Here is a 25,359-nt window from a genome sequence, read left to right as displayed (position 1 = left end):
CAGGAGTGCACATTCCTGTGTGAGCTCCCAAATCCGAATTCCCTTGCACAAAAGCAGCAGAACTACTACGGTAAGGGTCCTTTGTGGACATGGAGGAAAGATCACGATTTGCCTTTTATGGCATCTTGTAAAGCACCATTGTATTTCCAGTATGAGACAAAAAGTGTAAATGGAGTAATCGTTCAGTGACCCCAGTGGACTGCTGGGTTTCCCCATCTACTTGCCTGATAGGTTGCCAGGGAGTCAGGCTCTGTGACTCTGGAATAGATTCGAAATTACACCCCAATTTTTTTTTTAATTTTTGACTTTTCATAATGATTTGGGATTTTTTTTCTAAATTTTTTAAATTTTTTCATGGAATCTAAATTTTGTTTTCTGAACAGCAGCAGTTATGAAGTCAGCTGGAATACTGTGTATAGTTGTATATGAAGGCAGAGGGAAGCAGTCCTACCAAGAGCATAAGAGATGATTAGGGAAGAGAGGATGTAGATGGAAACTACAGTTATTTCTCCTGTTAGACATTAAAAACTAAAAGAAAAATATGTAATCAATTCAACAAATTGAGATATAGAAATAATGAAAAAGATCTTACCAGTGATTTCCTTTCTGCTAGCAGCATTTCCCACAATTCTGGACATCTGACCTGCTCTTCTCTCTGCAGCTCATGGACGCAGATCAGCATTTTGGTGCCACAAGCTCTGGTCATGTCCTCTCTGCTCCCACTTGTAGCCAGATGAGTTATTCCCAAACTATAAACTTATTATTTCAGCGATAATGAAATAGCTGTATACATTAGTCCAATGGAGATTAATAAATTCATAGATTCCAAGGTCAGATGAACCATTGTGATCACCTGACTTGTATAACATGTGCCTGAGCTTCTGTATAACACAGGCCATAGAACTTTCCCAAAAATAATTCCTAGAGTATATCTTTTAGAAAAACATCCAATCTTGATTTAAAAGATTCCACTTAATATCTGACACTTGGCTTGTGAACCATCCAGGGTCAGTGGAATTGTGGAAGACCCTGCTAGCAGACAGTAAATTATTAGCAAGAAATTTTCCGTTCTGCAGCCCAGCATCTCCCACAATTCTGGATTTCTGGAAAGTAGCGAGCTGTGAGTTGTTATGTAGCAAGGGTTATAAAATAAAGATTATGTGGGAAAGAAGTACCATCCCTTTTTGTGAGCTCACTCAAAAGTCTGCATTATTTCTGCCTGAAGCATCCTCCCAGCATAGGAGGTCTCTGCAGAAAACAGAAAATCCACCTTGTAGTGCTTAATGAAGATATCAGCTATAGATCAAGTGTCCACTTTGCAAATTGCTGAAGAGGACACACTTGCTCGTGAGGTCACTAAGGATCTCATGGATTTCACCTTGCTCTCTTCTGCGACAGCAACCTCTGATAATTCACAGGTTTTCATAATACAAAGTCTAAACCATCTAGTGATGGAGGAGTTGGAAGCACTGAGTCCCTGGCATTTTGGTTGGCAGGACACACAGCCTATTCTTCTTGTGGATTCTGTACACTTGAGATAGATTTTCAATGCTCTTCTGACATCTAAGCTGTGCCACATCTTTTCAGTTTCATGCTCTGGTTTTGGACAGAACAAAGGAAGCACAACCTTTTGGAAAGTCTGGAAGGAGGAATTTACCTTAGAAAGAAAGGATTCTGGTGTTCTGAGCACCACCTTGTCCTCGTGGAACACACAGTAAGGTTCCTGTATAGATAAGGCTGCCATCTCTGACACTTGCCTGGCAGACGTGACAGCTACTAAGAAACAAGTCTTAATGGAAAAAAATAGGCTGACACTAAAGTTTGAGACTTGAAGGGATGGGTTGTCAGAGCCTTCAAAACTAGTGGAAGCTCCCATTTAGGGAAGAGTGGCCTGACCATTGGTGTGGCTAATCGGACTGTTCAAAAGAATCTGGCTACCTGTGGACTGTCTGCCAAGAAGCCTGAGGATCCTTTGAAGATCATGCTACTAAGAGCTAACAACTGATATGCAATGGTACTGGGCTAAAGGCCTCTGTCTATGCCTCTACAAATAAAGTCCAGAATGGTTGGAATTCCTGAATTTCTAGCATTTGCCTTGTGCTTTTGGCTCCAGTTGTTGAATCTGGACCAGACAGAAGTGTACACTTCTAGTGTCAAAACTCTCCTAGATGAAAACAATGTCTTCATGACTCTGGAGGACAGACTGAGAACTTCCAGTGCTTCCATCTCAATAGCAAGGATGTTAGTTGAAGCTGTTTCAGGTGTGGAGGAAGAAGAGGACCTTGCAAAAGGCTGTCTGGTCTCCATGGAAGCTGGAGTGGGCGGTTCCAGTTTCAGCTCTGTCAGGTCTGAGAACCAACATCTCCTTGGCCAATGAGGAGTTATAAGTATTACTACTGCCTGTTCTCATTTTATTTTCTGGACCACCTTCCCCAGTAGTGGAAAGGGTGGATATGTGTAACGTATCAACTATGCAATAAGACATCTGTCCCCACAGACCTGGGATCTGCCTTGTGAAGTATTTTGGCTTCTTGCATTCATATGATTCACAAACAGGTAGGCTGAAGGGATGCTGAACATCTGAACATTAAGTGAAAATCTTGCTGATTTAGGCACCACTCAGAGTTGTTAACTTGGTGCTGCTGAGCCAGTCTGCCTTTTGGTTCAGGTCCCCTTTTGATGTGGATTGCTCTAGGGAAAAGGAGGAACTGTTCAGCCCACCTCATACTTCCATTGCCCGGAAGGCAAGTGGACATGCTTTGCAACATTGTTGTGGGCTGATTACCATTGTAAGCAGTTGAATACCTGTGTCAGACCTGTACATGATTGTTTATGTGTTCCAGGGAGCGGCCTCAGACCTTTAATATGAAGGCTTGAAGACTTCTGATGCATGATTGTGCCCATGGAGTGATCCCTATGCACAACACCAGGAATCCTGCACAGTGCTTCAGCAGGTCTCCTGTGGTTCTGGAGCAAGAAAATAAATTTCCAGATTTTCTGAAATCTTTCTAATGATGGGTAGATTTTCACTACCAAAGTGTCTATTTATACCCCCTGGTGGGTTACTCTGGTGGACGGAGCCAGAGAACTTTTCTAGGCATTGGTGATGAAGATATGTGCCTAGAGGAGATTCAACATCCGAGATGTGGCCCTGTGTGCTGCTGACTGCAATGGAGCTCTGATCAGGATGTCACCCAGGAAGCGGTACAGTTGAGTTGCCTGCAACCTGAGTCTGCTGAACCTGGGAAGGCTGCCTCACATATACAGCACTGCTTGGATTTAACCAGATGCTTTCTTGCCTGTTCTATCATGCCTGTAAGGGTCAGAGAAGCCAGCAGGGAGACGTTGCTCTGGAGGCTCAGTGATGGTTAAACCCCTGAAGGCATTAACTGAACCAGGAAAGAGGATGAATGCTGCCCACTGCCCCAAAAATGGGCAGAAATTTATAAAATAGAGGCAAGCGTGAAAGCAAAAGAAACTATCACTTTTTTCTACTGCAGAGGAAAGAATCTGGCACTCAAACAGAGGGCATGGTCAGACCATTTGGTGCCAAAATGCTGATCCACTTCCCTAAGCTGCAGAGACAGGAGAGCAGCGCAGATGTCCAGAATTGTGGTAGATGCTGGACTGCAGAAAAGTATCACTTCTACATCAGACAACTTTAAACCATTTTATTATCAAATGAAAGCCATGTTAGGGTAGGTACCATGTCTTTTTTTATGTTGTTTTGGAACTATCATATTGTAGAACCTACCAAGAAAATGAATTAATAATTCTTATTGATAATTAATAATTAATGTCTTCTTGATAACGTAGGCCCAGATCTTCTTTCAGTGAACAGGAATACATTTTATATAAGAATTTAGTATTAGGAAATTCTAGCTCTCAGTTGCATGGCTTTAAAATTACACAAAATAAGATCAAATTCATTACAATTAGCAGAGTATTAAAAAGTAGGGTTCCAACTGATGTGTAAAATAGTATAATGTTTACATGAAAAAAATAGGGAAATGGAATGCAAATATAAGAAGCATATGAAAGAAAACAAGAACATTGGAAAGTATTGTATGTGCTCATATAAGGAATGTTGACATCACGGGTTTAACCAAACATGGTGCAGACACAAATATTATAAAGTGACATTATATATCTTTTCAAAAAAAGCCATATAGAACAAAAGCATAACTTTAGTACAGTATTCAGAAAGTTGGGAACTACTGAAATTGATATTCTAACATTTTTTATTACTGAAATGTGGAAACCAACTATCATCACTAATTTAAAACAGTAACTGGCAATATTTTTATTTTATAAACATCAGAAAGCTTTATAAGCTCAACAAACTTTCTTTGTTACAAAGGTTCACTGTAGGTTTACACATATGGTAATGTTAAATGACTCTGTAACAGGTGAAATGCCCCTCTCCTGCATAAAGCCTGAGTAATCATGTGGCATGAAGAAGAAAGTAGCACATACTCCCCCAGTGCTAGATATGGGCTGCAAGTGTGGAGGCCACTGGATCTGCATAAATGCCAATTTCATGGCCCCACCCATCCATTCCACCCTAGCCTTCTGTGTTGACCTATGTGGAACCAATATAGAGATCCTCTTTCATGGAAGGCAGGGGATACACAGTCTGCATGGCTGCTCAGCCTGCAGCTTCCCCATGAAGCTTTAATGTAGGGCTTCAAGGACAGCCATCAACTTGAAAAGCACACTTCCATCTGAAAATGTTGAACTACATTGTTACAAGTAATCGTTAAGAGATGGGGGCGGGGGTGGGGGAAATCTTTCCCTTTTTTCCCAGTTTTACTGCTTTACTAACTTGACTGCACTTTAAGGTATAGTCAGTTTCAGTGTATTGTTCATGGGGCTCATCCTTCCCCAATCCCTTTAAAGGGATGTGTACCAATAACATCAGCAGCTGAAATTGAAATTAATTATGAACAGACAGCAAGCAGGTGTGTGCCCAGAGAGAATAGGTAGGGGAGAGGATGGGTAAGCCTGAGCATGTTTAGTGTTCTGCTCTCAGGACTACCCAAAAGATTTCTCTAAACATAAAGAGAGGAGCAGAAAACCCTTATAACAATTTTTTAAATGTCAGGATTTACTATTTAAAGGTTCCTCTACCAGGAAACTGATTTTGTTTTTAATGCATCAGATAAAATCATCATATTGACAGTGTCACCTTCAGTGGTGTGAAGAGCCTTTGTCTGCTACCCCACAGGCAAATTTCACAATAGCATTAATAAAACCTTTGTAGAGTTTTGCTACATTTTTCTGTTTGGATTGCTGTGCTTTGGAACAAAGGTATAAATAATGATTTTTGCGGTAGCATGATTCATAACACATAATTTAACATTCCAATATCAACAGAGTTGAGTATACTTTTTTTTTCACTTTTTCATAATTATTTGCATTTCTTGGACAGTACACAGATATTCTGTCATTACCAACATTACTATAGTAGCGGTTTTTACGTTTTGAATTAAGAAACTAATTAATCTAAATCTGTTTCCATTAAGATCATTCTTTTGAATTAATAACCTACACAACTCCTCTATTCTTGCTTTGTAAAAGAGGCATGTATTCGTATATTTATAGTTTATATATAAACTTTGAAAATTAATTTAATGCTCATGAAAGTGGGTGACTAGTAGCACTGGCAGTTGTGCAAATTTTCCCACAGAGCTCCACTACCTCAATCACATTGATGCCAACTCGCAACTGCTTGCTCACAAGTCATTCTTAGGCCACTCTGGAATCCACCATGTGTAGTGGTTTATTGATGTACAAAAACAGTGACTAACTTCAGACCAGCAAACTATCATTTGTAGCTTCCAGAGGTGGAATGGCTTATACATTGACCAGTACAACCTACCTCTTCATTTAAAAAATGTCTTAAATCTATCACACACAATATTACAGTAACCAAATCATTGTATTGGTATTAACAAACAGCAGTTTTAACTTTAATTCAACATCTTTTCTACAGCATAGTGACCCAAATCAGGCACTATGGTGTATGTGTGGTCTCTTCTAGCCTAGGACTCAGGGCACCTAGGTTCAATTCCCTGCTGTGCCATAGACTTCCTGCGTGATCTGGGGCAAGTTACTTAGTTTCTCTGCAGTTTAGCTACCCATCTGTAAAATGGAGATAACAGCATTTTCCTATCTCACAGGGGAGTTGTGAGGATAAATACATTAAAGATTGTTAGGTGCTTAGATACTATGGTAATAGAGGCCATTTCAGTGTGATGATAGATAGATAGATCCAGCAGAGTAACTCTGTTACAACATCTAAACTAGTGTATTTTTAATTAGTTTCAGTAAAAGTTATGGAAATTTATTTTATTTCAGTATAGAAAGAACTGCATTGGTACACTGAACACTCAACGCACGTGTTCAGCACAAAACATAAATATGAATGTTATAGAACATAATTTTTAAATTCCATGAACATTACATGTTTTTGCAGGAAAATGGCTGTTCAGTTGTATGGCACAATAATAAAAATCCATATATTCAAAATACAGGTTGCAATGGGCATTCCCTTTTGCTTCACCCTCTATAACCTGCACACTGCATACAAGAACCACTGCAGCTCATCCAAAATGAAGCAAAAAGAAGTTAAACCCAAATCCTAGGCCCATAGCTACACGACACATAGCTTACACATAACTAGATAGAGTTGGGGAAGCCACAGTACATAAGCTTGTTTTAAAGACACAGACACCATTTTATCTCACAATATATAGAGAAGAATCAAGTGCATGGCATTTCTTGGCAGATCATGTGAATAGGTAAATATTATCTGTAACTAAATAAATAATTCTGATTACATGCAAGCAGCCCCACTTATGCTGCTATAATTGTCCCTTTATGTGGATCTTCTCCCATTCAATGCTTGGGGGAAAGGATGGTAACTGCCTTTATGTCACTGTGCCCCTATTTCCCAGGTCACACACAGAGATCTTTTTGCAGGATCAGTGATCTTAAGTTAGGCAGAGAGAGGTGGGAGGGGGGGCTGGCATGATGATGTACATAGCTTCCCATTCTTCACAAAACCAATGAAAAAAACAACAGAAAGTTAATGCAGCTTAAGTCTACAATATCTGTTCCATTGCTCTCTATACCCCAGGAAAAACACCTTTGAAAGGAATTTCAAGGGTGGGGTGGGGGTTTCTGGCAATACAACTCTCAGAGCCAGGTGAGCTAATACCCAGTATAGTCCCTAAGCCCAAGTGATGGGACACCTACTCAATTGTATAATGAAAAGTCTTAGCTGTCAAATACAGGCAACATGTATAGGTAATAACAGTCCAAGATACAGGCAGGTGCATCCCTTTCTTGAAAGAAGGGAAATACATGTGACATATCACTTATTAATATAAAACCTTAGAGGAGAGCGTGTCAATAAAAACGAAAGGGAAATAGAATTCAGAATGACTTGGTTAGTTTGGGAAAAGGGCAGGTAAGTAGTCTCTAGAAATCAGTGTGGAAAACTGTAAGATGCTGAATCTATGAATCAAACTCATGAGGAAACATCCCTTCAACTGTTTCATGATGTTTATAAAGCATTAAAAAGAAAGGTAGATACACAGAAATTGTTGATCCTTTAAGTTGCTTAGATCTTCACAGGAAATGTTGACTTCAGTGGGAGTTGAGAGCATTTGGTACAGTGATACTCAGACATCAGTAGTTCAGGAGCCAAATTAGCGATCATCATTACCCAAAATAGCCACAATAGTGTGAATTCATTGTTTCATTTACTATATACAGTATATATAATTTTCACAACTTAATGACTGACCAGGTATTATTATTTTATCAACTACAATTGGTTAATAACTTAATAAAAGCATCCAGATTGGCTAATAACTTAGACTGGTTAATAATTAAATCACACAAAACCTTTCATATTTACTGTACCATGGATCATGGGGTCTAATCTATTCTAGACCAGTAAAGGAAAATAGTCACCTTTTTATCTCTGTTTGGCAATCTATATGAAATAAATTAATAGTTCAGTTCTCTGTGCACAGCTTACTCCTGCACAAGAACTACCATTCACAACTGGCACTTTTCGTTGGCAGTCTGAGCAGAGAATCTAAGGATTTCATTGGCATGGAGACTGAAATACGCTCTCAAGCCAAAAGATGCTCCCCTGAGAACATGGTTGAGGTATGTAGGGTAGAGGAGAGCCACTAGCTGTGCTGTTCACAGTCTGTTAATAGAACACTTTTATTTTCATTATTGTTCAACTAGCACCTTTCAGGATGCTTTACTGGGAACAGTGTGCAGCGTTCTGGTTACATTATTATAAAGATGACATTTTACAAACAGAGAAAGTACAATTAAGGACAACCAGGTTGCTATGAGCAGTAGATGGGTTTCTGTAGTTGTGTTTTAAATATTCAAATAAATATATTAAATTATTTAAAGCAGTTAAAAGAATACAAATAAAAGGTGACTAATTAGCAAAACTGTAAATATGAATTATTGAAAATCATGAGAAAAATGTGATTATGATCTATAAATAAGGCTGTGATTCTGTCACAAAGGTCATGGATTCTTGTGATTTTCTGCAACCCCTGTGACTTTTGCAGCTGCAGTGGCTGGTGCAGCTGATCCCAGGGCTGCCAGAACAGCTGGCCCTGGGGTCAGTGGCTGGAGCTCCCCACGGTCAGCTGCACAGGCCACTGCTTGGGCGGCCCAAGACAACTGGCCGCAGGGAGCATCCAAGCAGCGGTCCCAGAGGCTGCTGTGGGGAGCACCCGAGCCACAGTCCTGGGGATGCCTTCGGGCCAGCCACTCCAGCTGCTGCTTGGGCGGCTGGCCTCAGGAAGCACCCAAGCAGCAGTCCCAGGGTGGCTGGCTGTGGGGAGGGCCCAAACAGCAGTCTCCGGGGCCTCAGAGCAGCAGGTGTTGGGGGCAGTCACTAAATCTTAGCCTTATCTATAAACAATTATATTTTTGTAAATATATTCTCACCTTAGCATTTTCAATGCAGGGACAGATAGCCCACGCTGCACTTGCTTGAACATCCGGATGAGGATTTTTCAATAAGGACCACAACAAACGAACTCCATCTAAGCGATCAATTATCCTATTATAGAAATAGACATTATAAAATCATAATTAATTATGGAGTAAACAATGTAAAATTGAAATTATGTAATTTTGTTTCAAAAGTCATGTCAAGAAATAGTGGTGTGATTTTTTTAAATAAACAGTCTTGTGTTATTTAAGTGCTAGTGGTTTATTGGTAACTAAATATTATCAAGATTTTCTATAAACGTTACTGTCACTAGATGGTTGTGCACAAATTTTTTAGACAAAAAATGTGTTTTCCAATTAAAACTTATGGGTGTTATTTATCTTTTTCTCAGTATTTACACTTAAAATGCTTTATTCAAGGAACCAGGCAAACTGCATTATATCTAAGACTCATATAAACCTAGAAACAAGCTACGTGCGATTTTAATGAGCTACATGCAAGGTGAAACCTTAATTCAAACATACTAGTTTCTTTCATATAGTAACAAATATTTTCCAAAACAAATATTTATGCCAAAAAACTATGTACTTAACTTTTTATTCAGTTTATGTTTATTTACTTCACAGTATGACATAATTTAAAGTCCTATGTTTCTAATCTAGCTTTAGGAATTAAAATGGTCACACCATAGTGCATCTTTTGTTGGGCATGAATAATGTGTAACTTGTTTCCCATGTGTTCCCCACTAACAAGACTAACATTGAACATTGTGTTATAATTACTTAAACACACAGTAATCAAAGTATCTTCATGACTAGCTGAAAAATGAATTATCATCAGAGTCATCTCTCCACACATATCAATCAGTCTAAGGGATCATAACTTCACATTAGGGTCCACAGAGTACTTTAAATGGAGAGGAAGGCAAAACAAAACTTAATATCCTTTACAAACATGTCTTTGTTCAGAAAGGTATGTTAAACTCAAAGCAGATGAGATGAAGATAAAGAAAATCAGGCATACTTTGATTTCTAACCTCAAAAGTAAAAGTTTAAAAGTACACCGATAGTGCACATTTTATATTGCGAATCTTATAAAATACCACACAGAAACATATAATTGTGCTCACTATGTAAACGTTTGCCAGGATTTTTTTAAAACTAAGTATAAAATCAGTCTGTACGTAATTATACAATTATATGATGCAGAAGAAATGACCTATAACATGAACTCTGTTTAAAGTAATGTGGGGCATTACTTACAACAAATTGATGCAACCTAGTTATATAATTTTGCTCTCAAAATCTAGATTTTTCCCCAGAACTAAGGAGAACCTGATTTTAAAAGCCCTTTTAATGCAAGACCTGCTAAATTGAAGGCAGTCTCATTTATAAACTCAGTGCCAAATATATCAACTGCCAGAAGAAAAGTCAACTGAGAAAGTAAGAAATCAGAGTTCGCATTGGCAGTAGCACAACAAACCATAACAGCCAGCGATTATCCAAGAAATCACCTAACCCAAAAAGTAGCTCTAGTTTGTTTTCTCCCCTAGTATTATGACAGTAACTTGGAGAACTATAGAAGATATGGTGTCTTCTACTCAGAAGAACATCTTGTTACCGTAATCTTTATTTTCTCTCCCTCATCTCTTGAGGTTCCTCTGCATCTCTGCTAGAACCCCAAAGATTTCCCTAATTTTGCACTGTTTTACATAATTTCACATGGACTCTAGTAAGTGCCACATTTCTACCAGCAACAAACAGCACTGTTTTTGAAGTCTATTAGTATCTCCATCCTTAGTCAATCAGAGAAGTTACCATCGAGCAATGGGAGGTACTTCCTCTCCTGAGTGACTAAATATATTGCCTAAGCAAATATGGTAGCCCATCACTGCTACCAGCCCTAGAATCAAGGGACAGAGGTTATGAACTGAACTCAGGTTTCCTGCACTGCACTACAGAGCACAACTTCTAGGCTGGTTCAGCTTTCTCTTGTATTTTCCTTTAATCCTTCTTTCCCTTGCAAATTGACTGTCATTATGTTTTCCGTTTTCCTATCTGCTATTCTAGTCTATAATTTCTCATACTGCACTCATCACCACAATGCATCTTGGCTCAAGTTAGGTTGTCTCCCATATTATTATTATTTATTTGTATGACAGTAGCACCTGTTGCCACTACTGAGATTGGGACCCCATTGTGCTAGGTACTGCACAAACACTTAATAAGAGACTGTTCCTGTCCCATAGAGTTTGCAAACAAAACAGAAGAGTCAGACAAAAGGCAGAAGAAAGAAATTATTATCCCCCTTTTACAGACATCACTGAGCCACACAGAAATTATGTAATTTCCCAGGGTCACACAGGGACTGTGTGGCAGAGTCGAGAAACTGACCAAGTTTCCTGAGTCACAGTTCAGTGGAATTGAAACCATCACAAAACTATTCTTCTTCCTTGAAGCATCTGCCACTTCCCAATGCCTGACCTGGCTTTTCTGGAAGCAACATTTCTTGTGCGTGACTAAAGTTGAGGCTATTGATTAACAGTATAACCAACTGACTGACTTCAATCATGGTTTGTTCTAAAAAATGTTCAAGAGACCAATAAACCAAATTTAGCCAAATTCATTGTCTAAAGATAAAGCAATACAGTAAGAAAAGAAGACATACATACCTTCCTTCAAGGAAGCAATTCTTATCTTGCAGCATATTCACCTTACACAGAAGATGTGCTTTAAAGATACCTACCTAAACATATTTCTGTTTATATTCTGGTTGTTTACAAGCTAAAAGCCCCCTACACATCACTTGAAGTTTAGGTTTAACCCACTAATTTGTGCCAGCTTTGTCTGGGGTTCCTAAATTCTAATCCCAGAAAACCAAACACCCTTGCCCCGCCCACTTCCCCATGGTCCTGCCCATGCCCCATCCCTCCTCGGAGGCCCCACCCCTGCTCACTCCATCCCTCCTCCCTCCATTGCTCGCTCTCCCCCACCCTTGCTCACTCACTTATTTTAATCAGGCTGTTCTAAGAGGTTAGGGTGTGGGAGAGGGTGAGGGCACCAGCTGGGGGTTTGGGCTCTGGGGTGGAGCCAGAGATGAGGGATTTGGGGTGCAGAAGGGTCTATGGGATGGGGGGTGCAGCTGAGGGGTTCAGAGTGTGGGAGGTGGCTCTGGGCTGTTGCAGGGGACTGGGGTGTGAGAGGAGGTGATGGCTCTGGTTGTGAGTGTGAGCTCTGGGGTGAAGCCATAGATGAGGGATTTGGGGTGCAGGAGGGGGCTCTGGGCTGGGTCCGAGGGGTTCAGAGTGTCCCTTCAGTTCCTAGATGGAGGGGCAGCCAGGGAGCTTTGCGTGATGACCCTGCCCACAGGCACCATCCCCATAGCTCCCATTGGCCGTGGTTCCTGGCCAATGGGAGCTGAGGAGCCAGCCCTTGGGGCAGGGGCTGTGTGCAGTGCCCCTGTGGCTGCCTCTTTGCCTTGTGGAGTCAAGCAGGGAGCCTGGCAGCCCCACTGCACCGCTAACCTGACTTTTAATGGCCCGGTCAGTGGTGCTGACCAGAGCCACCAGGGTCCTTTTTCAACCAAGTGTTCCAGTCAAAAAACAGACATTTGGCAACCCTAGCTTTGTCCTTGGTACATCCCTGTACTTTCCCATATTTTGTTTTGAATACTACATTCCAGATGATGATGAGCCATGATAGTACTTCCTAACAGTACTTGGTATAAAGTATTCATGTATTATTGCTTTGACAAGTTTCCTATTTTCTAATACCAAAGCTGAGTTTAGCTTTGCAAAGCATTGTGGGATACCTGACATGGGGGAACACAATTGTGGGAGGAGCATAATACATTCAGTTAAAATACCTTTCCAACATCCATATATATAATGTATATTATATTAATACCATGCACATAATACCATTAATGTGGTGTTTACTACATCTAACAAATACATATTGATTAACAAAGCTCTTTTCTGGTGAGATGGCTTTTTCTTCATCTTTTTTTTTTGTCTCTACCTCTTCTTACCCTTCCTGATTTTCTTTTCTCTTCTCCTGCTCTCTCATATATTCCCCATTGCTTATTTCCTTTAGCCATGATTTTCTTCTTGCCACATAAATAGCTGCATGCATTAACTGCAAAGTCTAAGTCAAGTATTGGTAAGCTATGTACCATTTCAGAATAATACATTCAAAAATGTCTAATGGAAAATGGAGGCAAATATTAAATTTATTATATTTCCTCATCATTTATATATTGACTAATTTAGCTGAAGTATGCAGATTCATATGAAAATGACTTACTGGCCTTCACAGAAAATTCCCATTGAAGTCAATGTTACAAGTGTATAGCTATACTCAGATTCTGGCTCACAAAGTCCATTCAAGATGGAATAACCAGAACAGGAAACAATGGTGGCAAAAATCTGTGAAGTGCTGAGCACTTGCAATTTGCATTGGAGTCAATGGACCCGACCCTGCTCCTGTTAAAGGGAGTTCTGCCATTCTCTTCAACAATGGAACAGTACTGGGCCCAAAGCAGACTTAAAATACATAATAAGAAAGAATGCACATAGGTGCTAAGTTGATGGGTGAAACCCTCTCATTGACATAATCCTGTCTACACCAGAAGTTTGGTCGTATAACTGTGTCGCTCAGGGGTGTGTTTTCCACACTCTTGAGCCACATAATTATACTGACATAGGTCTCTAGTGTAGACCATGGCTTAGCTGTGACTGAGCTGCACTCAGTGCAGCTGAAACATGGATGTGGGGAAAAGGTAGCTGTATGCTACGTTTTCAGGCCCAGAGTTCTGGGGCTGGTTGGAAACTGGTCTGGCTTGTTCAGTGGCATAATTTAGAGCAGCTTGTAGGTTTTCCATGGCCTCAAGCAGCTGTTCTGGCGACTGGGAATAACCAGAGTGTATTCTATCAGTGCCCTTTTCCACTGGCCACAACTTCTATACCACGAACCAAGAGTGAGGGTGGCATAGAGCTGCTGTCAGCTCTGCACTATTTGAGGATTCCCCTTACAAAAGGGGAATTCCCAGGAGGCTAAGCAAAACTAATTTCCAGGGACACTCAAAACAGCTGACCAACTGTATGCATATAGAATGCATGCCTTATGGGCATTGAATTTCAGAGCAGTTCAGTCAGTTTCCTAGGATGAGATGTTGCTGCTGTTTCTATGCCCAATTCTGGGCAGACTTTGGTCATACTGGAGAGGTGGTTACTTAGTACAGATAATTTTATATCATAAAATGCTTGGGAAGACCTTGGGGTTGTTGCTTAGGATCACTAGTTATTTAATAAAGACTGTCTTTCACACAGGTTTCACTGTATTTATTTTAAAGACCTTCAAAGCCATCATGGCTAAGTTTGTTTGCTGGCCAGGATAACAGTTCTAGGAATACAAATCAATTTTCTATTCCTACATTTTAATAAAAATGTAATCTATACAAACTGATTTTGCATTCATATAATTTGATATTGAATATTTCCAGCGTAAACTTTAACATGAATTGCTCAAACAAACATGCATGCCTCTCTAGCTATCTGTTTGTTATATCTATCATCTTCTTTGAAACAATACTATTTGCCAGCACTTTTGAGAAGTCTAAGCATATCTCCTGCCAACTGAGACCACATGTACAAACATAAACAAACAATGTTATATTGAGTCTATTTTGTGCTCACTGGTAAAATTACAGGGTTTACTTCTGGTAGAGTGTAATCTCATCTTTTCTGACACCACAATTTAATATGTTTTTTAAAACTTTCACAATATTTTTTTGCAAACTGCTTTGATAAATTGTATATCAGTGACTCTAAATCCATCTGGTTAAAATAATCTTATATTTTAGTCCATAACTCTAATGATTCAGCATTGAAAACTAGATTTAAAATCTATAGATTTTCTAAACAAAAGGGCTCATGAAAATGTAGTAAAATTTAAAAAATGGAATATGAAATAAACGTATGTAGAATCCTTAATAGAAAAAGAATGACTGGAAAAGAACTGCCTCAAAATAAGAAATAAGAACATTGCAGTTGGTGAGGACACATCATAAGGTTGTGCAGGAGAATAGATATGGAGAATAACAACGCATTTTGTACCCTGGATTGGTGAAGCTCATTCACATAGCTATGCTTTGGGGAAAGATAAATTATCTGTTGCTATACAAGTGCCTGCCATACTACCATGAAGAAGCTTGCATGCTCACCCAGCCTCCAAGGGCTTCATCCTGTGATAAAGTTGCATTAACATGAGGATGAAGGAGTGGACTAATTTGGAGAAAAATGTAATTTCATGATCCATCTCTTCCCTCCCCATGCCCATATCTACACTTAGAACAATTTAATTTGCATGAGTTGCCTTAGAATATCACCAAGATTAGGTGCAGCATAGCAGAAAGTGCCTACTCAGACACTGCAATGCAAAGAAATTTAAGGTCTCACTCTAAAAGAAGCACAGAGAAACCAAACAGAAAAGATCTACAGAAGACCTATCTTCATAAGAGGGGGAACTGGATTAATCCTACCCCCTTGTTGAGCAGGTCTGCTCTCTGCAGTATATTTTCTAGTGCTTTGGGCAGTCTAGCACTTAATCATTCCATGTTATAGGGATTCCAGCATTTCCCTTAGGAAATTATTCCACAATCTAATAGACTTCACTATTGAAACTTTTCCTGATATTCAACCTAAATTTTCACTTTCTTAATCCCATCCTCCTAATTATACTCTCTTGAACAATTCTAAATGATTCCTCTCCATCCTCATTATTTGCAATATTCAGTTTAGGAACTTGAATATTTATTTTTTTAATTAATTACACAAAGTACTAGGTAAGTTCCCCTGTCAAACAGTGTGTACAGATTCAGATAGCTGGTAGTAATTGCTTATGCTAACATGATGACTTTAGTAATGCATGAGATCTGGTTCCAGGAAAAACAGAGATGCCACACAATACGAGATTGCTCAGCCATAGCTTGCTGAACAAATGCAGCTAGGGAAACAACACAATGCTAGTTTCTCTTTGAAAAATCTACACTAAGGCCCAGATTCTCCCCTGTGATGTGGCTACTTTGCCCTGCACTGCTGGTGAATATTAGCTCAAGAACAGCTGGACATGGGAGGATCACCTCAGTGCAAGAGAATCCGCCCATGCTGCAGAGTGGCAGTTGCAGCTCCTAACCCCCTTACCCCTGCCTTCCTGACAGGTATAGGGGGAAGGGAGGGTATAAGACCTACAAGTCAGATTTTCCAAGGCAAGAACTAACAGTACAAACAGGTGATCTACTAGGACACATCTGAAGCCACTCACTGGAAAAAACAAATAGGAATTGTGGGAGATAAGAGGGGATCAATCAGCTGAACCAGAAAGGGCACAAAAACTGTAGCCAGCAGCTCTCATCACCTGAAAGACACACAGTATTGAAGGGAGCTTGCCTTGTTGTTTTTTTCTAGAGGAAGATATTGGTGGATCTCCATCACCTTGAAAAGACTGAAAATGAAAGATGGATGTATGAAGAGGTTGCCAAGAGATCAAAAAAGGAGCATTTCATCTGCCAGGTACAGATAGTTATTCTGGGCATAACTGAGCAGATCCCTCAAAAAGAAGTTACTTGCTGATATCATTCCTATATAAAGATGTAGTAGGGAATGAGGCGGCAAGCCTCCCTACACAGCACTCCTATCAAATTAAAAACCATTAACAAAATGAGATGACAAAGGATTCCAGGCAACCATCTTTCATCAGGGTAATCTGCAGTCCCATTAGCACTCTGAAAAGATTAACGGAGATGGAGTGAATAGGGGCACTGTAGCCCTTCCTACTGACATGATGAACATTTAGACTTTGTCTATGCTAGCACTTTTGTCAGCAAAACTTTTGTCAGTCAGGGGGTGAAAAAAAAGACACCCCTGACCAACATAAGTCTCACCAACAAAAGCGCCACTGTGGACAGTAATATGTCGGCAGGACAGCGTTTCCCACCAAGGTAGCTACTGTTGCTCATTGGGGGGTGACTTAATTATGCCGGCAGGAGAGCTGTGGTCCATAGTGTAGACAAAGCCTACTGTTTCAAAGTCTTTTGGCTGGGAGAAATTCACAATGAGAGTATCTTATCAAAAGATTTACATTTAGTTGCCTTTTTTTAAAAATGAGAAGATATAGGTGGAGCAGGATTTGGGGAAGGGCTCTGTGTCTTATTTTTCTGATTTATTTTATATAATTGCAATATCAATTTATTTTTAGGTACATATTTGTATATGTTTCTAAATCTGATTTATTATAACAGGATAATATACTATGCTGTATTTATATTCTGGGATGAGGAGGGGATCTAAAATCAACAAATATAAATACTTAGTACTTGAGCTGTTTAGTGTACTAATAGATTCCAAACCATGGAACTCTCACATCTCTACATTAAAAAACCGTAGAGCGGGTGGTCCAATGTTCCTCACCTTATTAAAAAAACTATAAAAACTCAATGGTATGCTTAAAAAATAGCAGCCCGAGAGAACATGTAGAGCAGAATGGAGAGCTGACTATGATTACACCTAGACCAGGACAGAGAACTGACTGCCTTTAATTTCTGTACAGCACTTAAAATACCCAAGGTGAAATCTTGGCTCCTGCTGGATGCTACCCTGTGATGATAAGTTCTATATAAATTTAGAAAAACATATATATTAGACAGAGTTTTTGATTGGCCAAAATTCTTATATTTAGTTCTTATAATCTTTCCACTCAAATTAATCCCTTCAGCCCTATTTTTCATATTCTTCTCTCAAATCTCTCCAGTGAATCTCATTCTGATTCAGAGATGTCCAGATCTGAATACAATATTCCCATATGTGGTCTCTTGCTATTTCTAATAATGTCAGAAATTTCAGTTCTAGTGGTAGTGTCGGTGATTAATAGCTTGAGGGAAATTGCTCATCAGTTTTGGCAAATTCAGCGCTATTACTATTCCCCATAAACCTTGCGATGGGTTTCAACATAATACTGCCAAACTCTATTTTCAGTATTTCAGTATCATTAAGTTGATAGTTGATTATCCTTCCTTGATTATTATAGCAGCACCAAACTACTGAAGTGACAGAGGTTGAACAATGTCTATATAAAGCCTTTACTTTGAACTACTCTTAACTTTAGTTAATATATTCCTTTGAAGCGAAGACTTTGCATGCTTGTTTCCAAGCTTGCTGTTAGTCAGAGAATGATGATTTTTGACAAGTTTCACAAAACCGTTGTAGACAATTGTGAGGTATCAGAACATTAAAAAAATATGCTCCAATTTTGCAAATGCAGACTGGAGAGCTGTGCAAGGCAGAGGAGAGTTCTGCAAAATACTTTTCCCATTCTTGTCCCCAAGGAAAGTCTCCTGCAGGTGTTCTGTGGGATTCAGACTCTACTGATCTTGCTGGGACAGGCTAAGGGCAGAGTTATGAGGCCAACAGACTTCTCTTTGCTGATTGAATCAGATTTACCGGGCCTACAACCCCTCTTCCTTGGAAAGTGGGGATTTTCAAGGGCAACAACTGGCAGAGGACTCTGTGGCAGCAGAGCTTCACTAGCAGCAGTCAGCTTCCAAAGAATTTTATTTGCTTTCAATGGCCTACAGGAGATCCACAGAGTTTTGGTGCCCAATTCCAGGCTGGTTCTATGTGAGTGAGGAAGCCAACCTGCCTCCTTCCTCACCAACGGAAGAATTTCCCAGCTTTTATGTGAGAAAAACCTAAAAAAGGGAGGATATCAGGTGCTAATCTTTTTAATTGAAGGTTTGTTTTGCATATTATTCATAAACAACTTCATTGGAAACTTTACATTAGGCATGCCATTAGTCCCTAGCAAACATTAATCATCTTGCCTAAATAAAACAAAGAATACACTGAACATGCACAGAACATGATGCAACCACATGGAATCTCACTATGGCTCTCTTCACTGATTCTGCTTGCCTGTCTAGGTTTCTCTGTCCATTCTCACAATATCTTGATACTATTCGTGCAAACTTTTCTGTACAGCTCCACCTCATGAATTGGCCATCTCTTTTCAGTCCACATCTGAAAACATATTTTTCTCCCTTCCTTCCTCTATCCCTATCACTATTGGCATGCAGAGGAATAGTTTGTTCAGAAGGAGAGGCAGGAAAAAAAGGGAGAAGGTGCTGCATTGTACATCAAGAATATATACAGTTGTTCTAAACAGGTTCAGATTAACCACTGTGCACTCAGTGCACTTGCATGAGGCCCCCATCTCTGTTCCACTGACCACTGGAAAAAGAAAATCAGTTTGCACAGACGCAAAAAAATCAACCCTCAGCCAGGAAGAGAGCAGGGCAGGGCGTCACTGGAGCAGGGCAATGCTTACATGCTGAGGTGAGAGCCAATGGGGCACAGCGGGGAGCCAGCCCAGCCCCATGAGACAGGAGCCTCTGTGGGGTGAGTGAGGCGCAGGCTTGCTCTCTAATGCCCACCTGAGCCTCCCACTCCCCGGAGGACAGGTCTGACTCTTCCCTCGGGGCCTCCCACTCCTCAGAACAGAATCCTCTCCAGGGCCGCCTACCCCCTTAGGGCAGGACCCAACTCCCCACAGGGCCTCCTACACCTGAGGGAAGCTCTGCCTCGGAGGTACAGAATGTAGAGGGGCCCAATTGCCATAGTGCAAAGAGCAACAAATTATTTAACCCAGCCCTGGTTCTGAGGTACACAAGAAGGTGAGAGGCAGACCAATTGAAAGTGTCTGGCTAAATATAGAAGGGGAAAAAGGAGAGCAGTGTCATGGTAGGAGTCTACTATAGACCACCAACTCAAGAGGCGGAGGTGAATGAGGCATTTCTAGAACAAACAACAGAAATATGCAAAACATAAGTAGTAGTAATGGGGGACTTCAACTACCCAGACATCTGTTGGAAATCTTTAATAGGTTCTTGGAATGTGTTGGGGACATCTTGTTTCAGAAGCTGGAGGAAATAACTGGGATGGCAGCCATTTTAGACTTTTTAGACTTGATTTTAACTAACAGGGAGGAATTGGTTGTGAATCTGAAGGTGGAAGGCAACTTGGGTGAAAGTGACCATAAAATTACAGACTTCATGTCCTCAATGTGTTGCTCTCCCTCCTTGCTTTCCTTAGAGTCATGAAATCTGTAATTTTATGATCACTTTCACCCAAGTTGCCTTCCACCTTCAGACTCACAAACTCAGATTACTGGTAAGTAAAATCCCAAGAGAAGAAAATCTATAGGGAAAAGGCCCAATGATAAACTATCCCACTGTGGAGGAAATATAGGAAGAATAGTAAGAAGCCAATATGGCTGGATCAGGAGCTCTTTAAGAACCTGTTCATTACAAAGGAATCCTAGAAAAAGTGGAAACATGGACAAATTGCTAAGGAATAAAAAAGCAATCATCCATGTTTCCATTTTTCTTTCCTCCACACTGGATTATTTTAGCGTTGGGCCTTTAATACTGTCTCTTTGAGAGAAAACTGCCAGCTGTCCTGAACTACTTTTCCCCACAGATTTTCTGCCCAGGGGACCTTACTTACTAATTCTCTGAGTTTGTTAAAAGTCTCCTTTTTTGAAGTCCACTGACATCTTGATTTTAGTAAGACTTTTGACATAGTCCACTAAGACATTCTGATAAGTAAACTAGGGAAATGTGGTCTAGATGAAATTACTGTAAAGTACGTTCATAACTGGTTGAAAAATATACTCAAACAGTAGTTACAATGGTCTGCTGTGAAACTGGGAGTCCATATCTAGTGGAGTCCTTCATGGGTCTGTTCTGGTCCCAATACTATTCAATATTTTAATTAATTACTTGGATAATGAAATGGAGAGTATGCTTATAAAATCTGCTGATGACACCAAGCTGGGAGAGATTGCAAACACTTTGGAAGACAGGATTAGAATTCAAAACAACCTTGACAAATTGGAGAACAGGTCTGAAATCAACATGATGAAATTCAGTAAAGACAATACTAGATTAGGAAGGAAAAATCAAATGCATAAACACAAGATGGGGCATAACTGGCTAGACAGCAGCACTGCTGAAAAGGAACTAGGGTGTATAGTGGAACACAAATTGAACATGAGTCTACAATGTTATGCAGTTGTGAAAAAGACAAATATCATTCCGGGTATATTAACAGGAGTGTCATATGTGAAAGATGGGAGGTAATTGTTCTGCTCTACTTGGCACTTGTGAGGCCTCAGATGGAGTACTGTGTCCAGTTCTGGATGCCAGACTTTAAGAAATATATGGAGAAATTAGAGACATTCCAGAGGAGAACAACAAAAATGATAAAAGCTTTAGAAAATCTGACCTATGAGGAAAGGTTAAAAGAACTGAGAATGTTTAATCTAGAGGAAAGTAGACTGAGGAGGAACCTGGTCATAGTCTTCAAATATGTTAAGGGCTGTTATAGCAAGGATGGTGATCCATTGTTCTATATGTGCACTGAAGGCAGGACAAGAAGGCAGGCTTAATCAGCAGCAAGGGAGATTTTAGGGAAGACTTTCTAACTATAAGGGTAGTTAAGTACTAGAACTGGTTACCAAGGGAGGCTGTGGAATCCCTGTCTTTAGAGGTTTTTAAGAACAGTTTAGACAAACACCTATCATGGATGGTCTAAGTATATTTAGTCCTGCCTCAGTGTGGGAGGGGATAGATTAGATCAGTGGTTCCCAAACTTTTGTGTAAGATGACCAACCAATTACATTTTGTCTTTTTTTGTGACCCACCAAGGCTCCAAATTTGGTGAGATCCCCCCAAAATCACGGGCCAGTGTTCTTCTCTTTCTCTACCACCTCCTCCTTCTTGCCCTGCCACGGGGGAAATGACCACCCACAGCAGCGCCCTCCACTGCAGCACTACAAGACTAATCCCAGCCTGGAAGGGAGGTCTGGGTGGGCACAGGGGTTGAGGGGTGATCTTGCCCACACTTGCCCTGCAATGGTGGCTCCTGTGCCTCAGGGCTGGGCCTGGCTCCCTGCTCTGAGTGTTATGACCCGGCGCACAGGGTTGCAGCACCATTCAGATTTGGCCCAGTGCCCTTCTGTGTGCCAGATCACAACACAATTAACTAAAATTTGGTTCAGCTGCTAGTCTGTCGTAACAGACTAGCAACCAGGCCAAACCTGATAAGTGCTGTGGTCCTGTGCACCAGGTTGCAATGTCCGGAGTGGGGAGCCAGGGCAGGAGCTGCCACTGCAGGGTGGGCTCACTCTTCAACACCCCCCACTCCAGAATCTCCTCTCTACACCAGGCCTGCAACCCATCTAGAAATTTTCTGTGACCCACAGTTTGGGAAACACTGGACTAGATGACCTCCTGAGGCCTCTTCCGGCCCTACATTTCTATGATTCTACTAATTAACTCTGTAAAACATTTTGAGATATGGGGTGAAATCCTGGCCTCAATAAAGTCAATGAGCCAATCACAATGGCAGACCCTGTGAATAGGGGCCATATCTCTCAACTGTCTCTCACTGCAAGGAATGTCACTCATTTTAGTCCCAAAATTAGCTATTTTCCACACATATTAGGTATCCTCTCACTTTTTTGTTGGCACTTAACAGAAAAAAATTATATGAAAGGAATGAACCCCACAGCATTTTAAGTTTCCTGCATGAATAATTTTTTTGTGTCTCACATTTTGGTTTTGTCAAACATTATGTCCCACATTTGGTGTTTGGCATTGAGTGATATGGTAGTGACTGCTTATTCTCATCTCCCTTGCTAGCCAAACTGCCTAGAAAAGGATAGTGTGGGGAAGCGGAGGGCCAATGGCTTCAGTTCTCTGGCCTGTCTGTGGAGCAGAACTGGTACACTAGGAATAACAATGGATGACTCAGAGTGTGCACCCTCCATGCATAATGGGGAACTCTTGTGTCTCATTCCTTTAAGGTGCTGAGCACTAAATCCAGCAAATCATTTAAGTATATGCTGAATTTTAAGCATGTGATTAGTTCCACTGAAGTCAATGGAATTAAATCACATGCTTAGACTTAAATGTGTACTTAATTGCTTTTCTAGATCAGGACCAGAGTACTCTGCATCTTGCAGGACTAAATCCTAGAAAAGACTGTAGCACAATCTCTCCCAGTGCTGCTGAGGGATGGAGCAGATCTGCACTGCAGTCTGCAAAGAGTTACGTGTGAATCGCACACCCTAGCTCATAATAAGCAGTTAGCTGTGCCTGCTTTTTTCTAATAATAAAAAATACATTTTAGTCCTGGACTACAAATTTGCTTCCTTAGTTATCTAGTGTTGAAAATAATTTCAATGGAGAAAAATTTTCATATGATTCTAATTTGAGATTCAATTCCTTCCCCCAATCTTGGCAACCCTTTTTAAAATTTCCTCCCAAACAACCTGTACTCTCTCCTTCTCAAACACAAGATGGACTTTGTTTGACCACAATTTTAGCAATAACTTATGTTATTTTTGGTGCTTAGATTGACCACATTTCAGAATGAAGCTATCCATACTGGGTATTTGAAGTGATAGCCCTGAGTACTGGAGAATGTCTGAGGTTTTACGAGTGTCAATTTATATTTATTGGTGTTTGAATTTCTCAGTTGATTTATGATGTTCATTCTGTTGGATTAATATATCAGTGTATAAGGCTGATGCTTACAATTCTTCATATGAAATATGCTGTGGAGTTTATTTCATTTATGCATACTTTTATACTACATGAATAACACTGTTCATATATGCCATGTTTACAGTTGTGCACTATCTAGGCTTTTGCCACTGGGTGACAGCCAACGCATGAAAACAAAAGCTCTATTCAGCAAAAGGAATCTTTGCAGTGCTATATGAATATCAAGTGAAGTATGCAAATCAGAACAGCAGGGGAATAAGACAACTATCTCTTTCTGACCATGCTCATGTGTGAGGAGGGAATTATGCCCATAACCTTGGGGAAAATGTCCCTGTTCTAAACACAGCAGACATACTAAATGCAGACCTGGATATTTTATTGGAACATTTCTCAAAAAATTTAAAGTTTGATTTTCGCAAGCTGTACAAATCTGGCAAGTCAGAGAGCAGTAATGTTCTGAATAAAACATCAACTTTTTTCTTTGGTTCTGTATGTGTGCTAGTGGGGGGGGTGGGAGGGTGTATACTTGTCTAAAAAAGAGAAAAGGGGTGTGTGTGTTAATTTATAAAGAGAATTAACATGGATTTTTTGTTTCCAAGTTAAAATACTAATAATATTGCTATTATAAGAGTTTCAAAAAAACCTTTTTCACAGTGCTAACTGAACACAATTCTGTCACTATAACTTTTCTATAATTTGAGCCTCAATGTGGGGTAAGTTGAGGAAAAATATGTCCTCAGCTGTGAGCACTTGAAACAGGGAATTTATAAACCAGTTCTGAAAGTTTAAATCAGATCTGGATAAAATAAAAATTTTTAAGATTTATCCTAATCTTTCACGAACGCAAAAGCTTTTTCTTCCAATAAAGTACTTTTCTGCTGCAATGTTTGTCTTTCTATATAGCATTATCTACAGTAACTCATACCAAAAATACACATTCTGTGGAAAGTCAAAAATACAGGTATTGCTCAAAACAGTCACTGAACAAAGCCAACACTAACTTGACAAAAGCAAAACCTATAAATGTGCTTACACTGTGAAACAACTGAGAAATTAACTGGAGTTTTAATGCAGAGGAGGTCATACTAGTGTGTTATGAATAATATTCTGAGCTGGTTGATATTAAAATAATACATCACATATTTGGTACAATGGGACAATATAAAAATTAACTATTCTGTGATTTAAATGCAGAATTGATGGCAAATAAATCTCTCCTTTTTTCATTTCACATAACAACCTTATCTATATTCATGTTAGAATGTCTAATGTTTAGCCATCACAACTGCCAGTATTTTTCATTTACATGAACCATTTAGAATGAAGATGAGCAACTTACATCATATTTTCAGGTTCTGTTGCACAAGCTCCCACTGCTTTCGTGACATTCACAAGAAGTGCCTTATTGGTTCCAGTAAGTAAATTAACTAGGGGTGGGATGCCACCACATTTTCGGATAATAGCTCTATTTGCCGGCTCCTGACAACATTCCCCTAATGCTCCAACCACATTCACAAGGACTTCTTCAGGTTGATCAGTTAGTAGTACTACCAAAGTTTCAATGGCTTTGTATTCTCGAAATCTAAATGTTAAGAATAAAAAACAAAAACATTATTTCCATTGTATTAAGGTTACAAGACAATGTTTTCATTTTATAAACAAATCGTGTTGCTAAACAAACAACTGCATGTGTTATTCATTCAAAAATAGTTATTGGAACTGTAATGTACAATGAA

General features: G+C 39.9%; 1 protein-coding gene across 1 annotated transcript in view; it reads right to left on the bottom strand.

Annotated features, from left to right (window-relative positions):
- Positions 1-25,359, bottom strand: part of ARMC4 (armadillo repeat containing 4) — a 160,183-nt gene that overhangs the window by 46,030 nt on the left and 88,794 nt on the right. The window contains 2 exon segments of the mRNA XM_030550281.1: positions 8,995-9,109; positions 24,963-25,205. Coding sequence (XP_030406141.1) covers positions 8,995-9,109; positions 24,963-25,205 — 358 coding nt within the window.

Source organism: Gopherus evgoodei, chromosome 2 (assembly GCF_007399415.2).
Source record: "Gopherus evgoodei ecotype Sinaloan lineage chromosome 2, rGopEvg1_v1.p, whole genome shotgun sequence".
Lineage (NCBI taxonomy): Eukaryota > Metazoa > Chordata > Testudines > Testudinidae > Gopherus > Gopherus evgoodei.
This window is presented reverse-complemented; position numbering and strand designations above follow the sequence as displayed.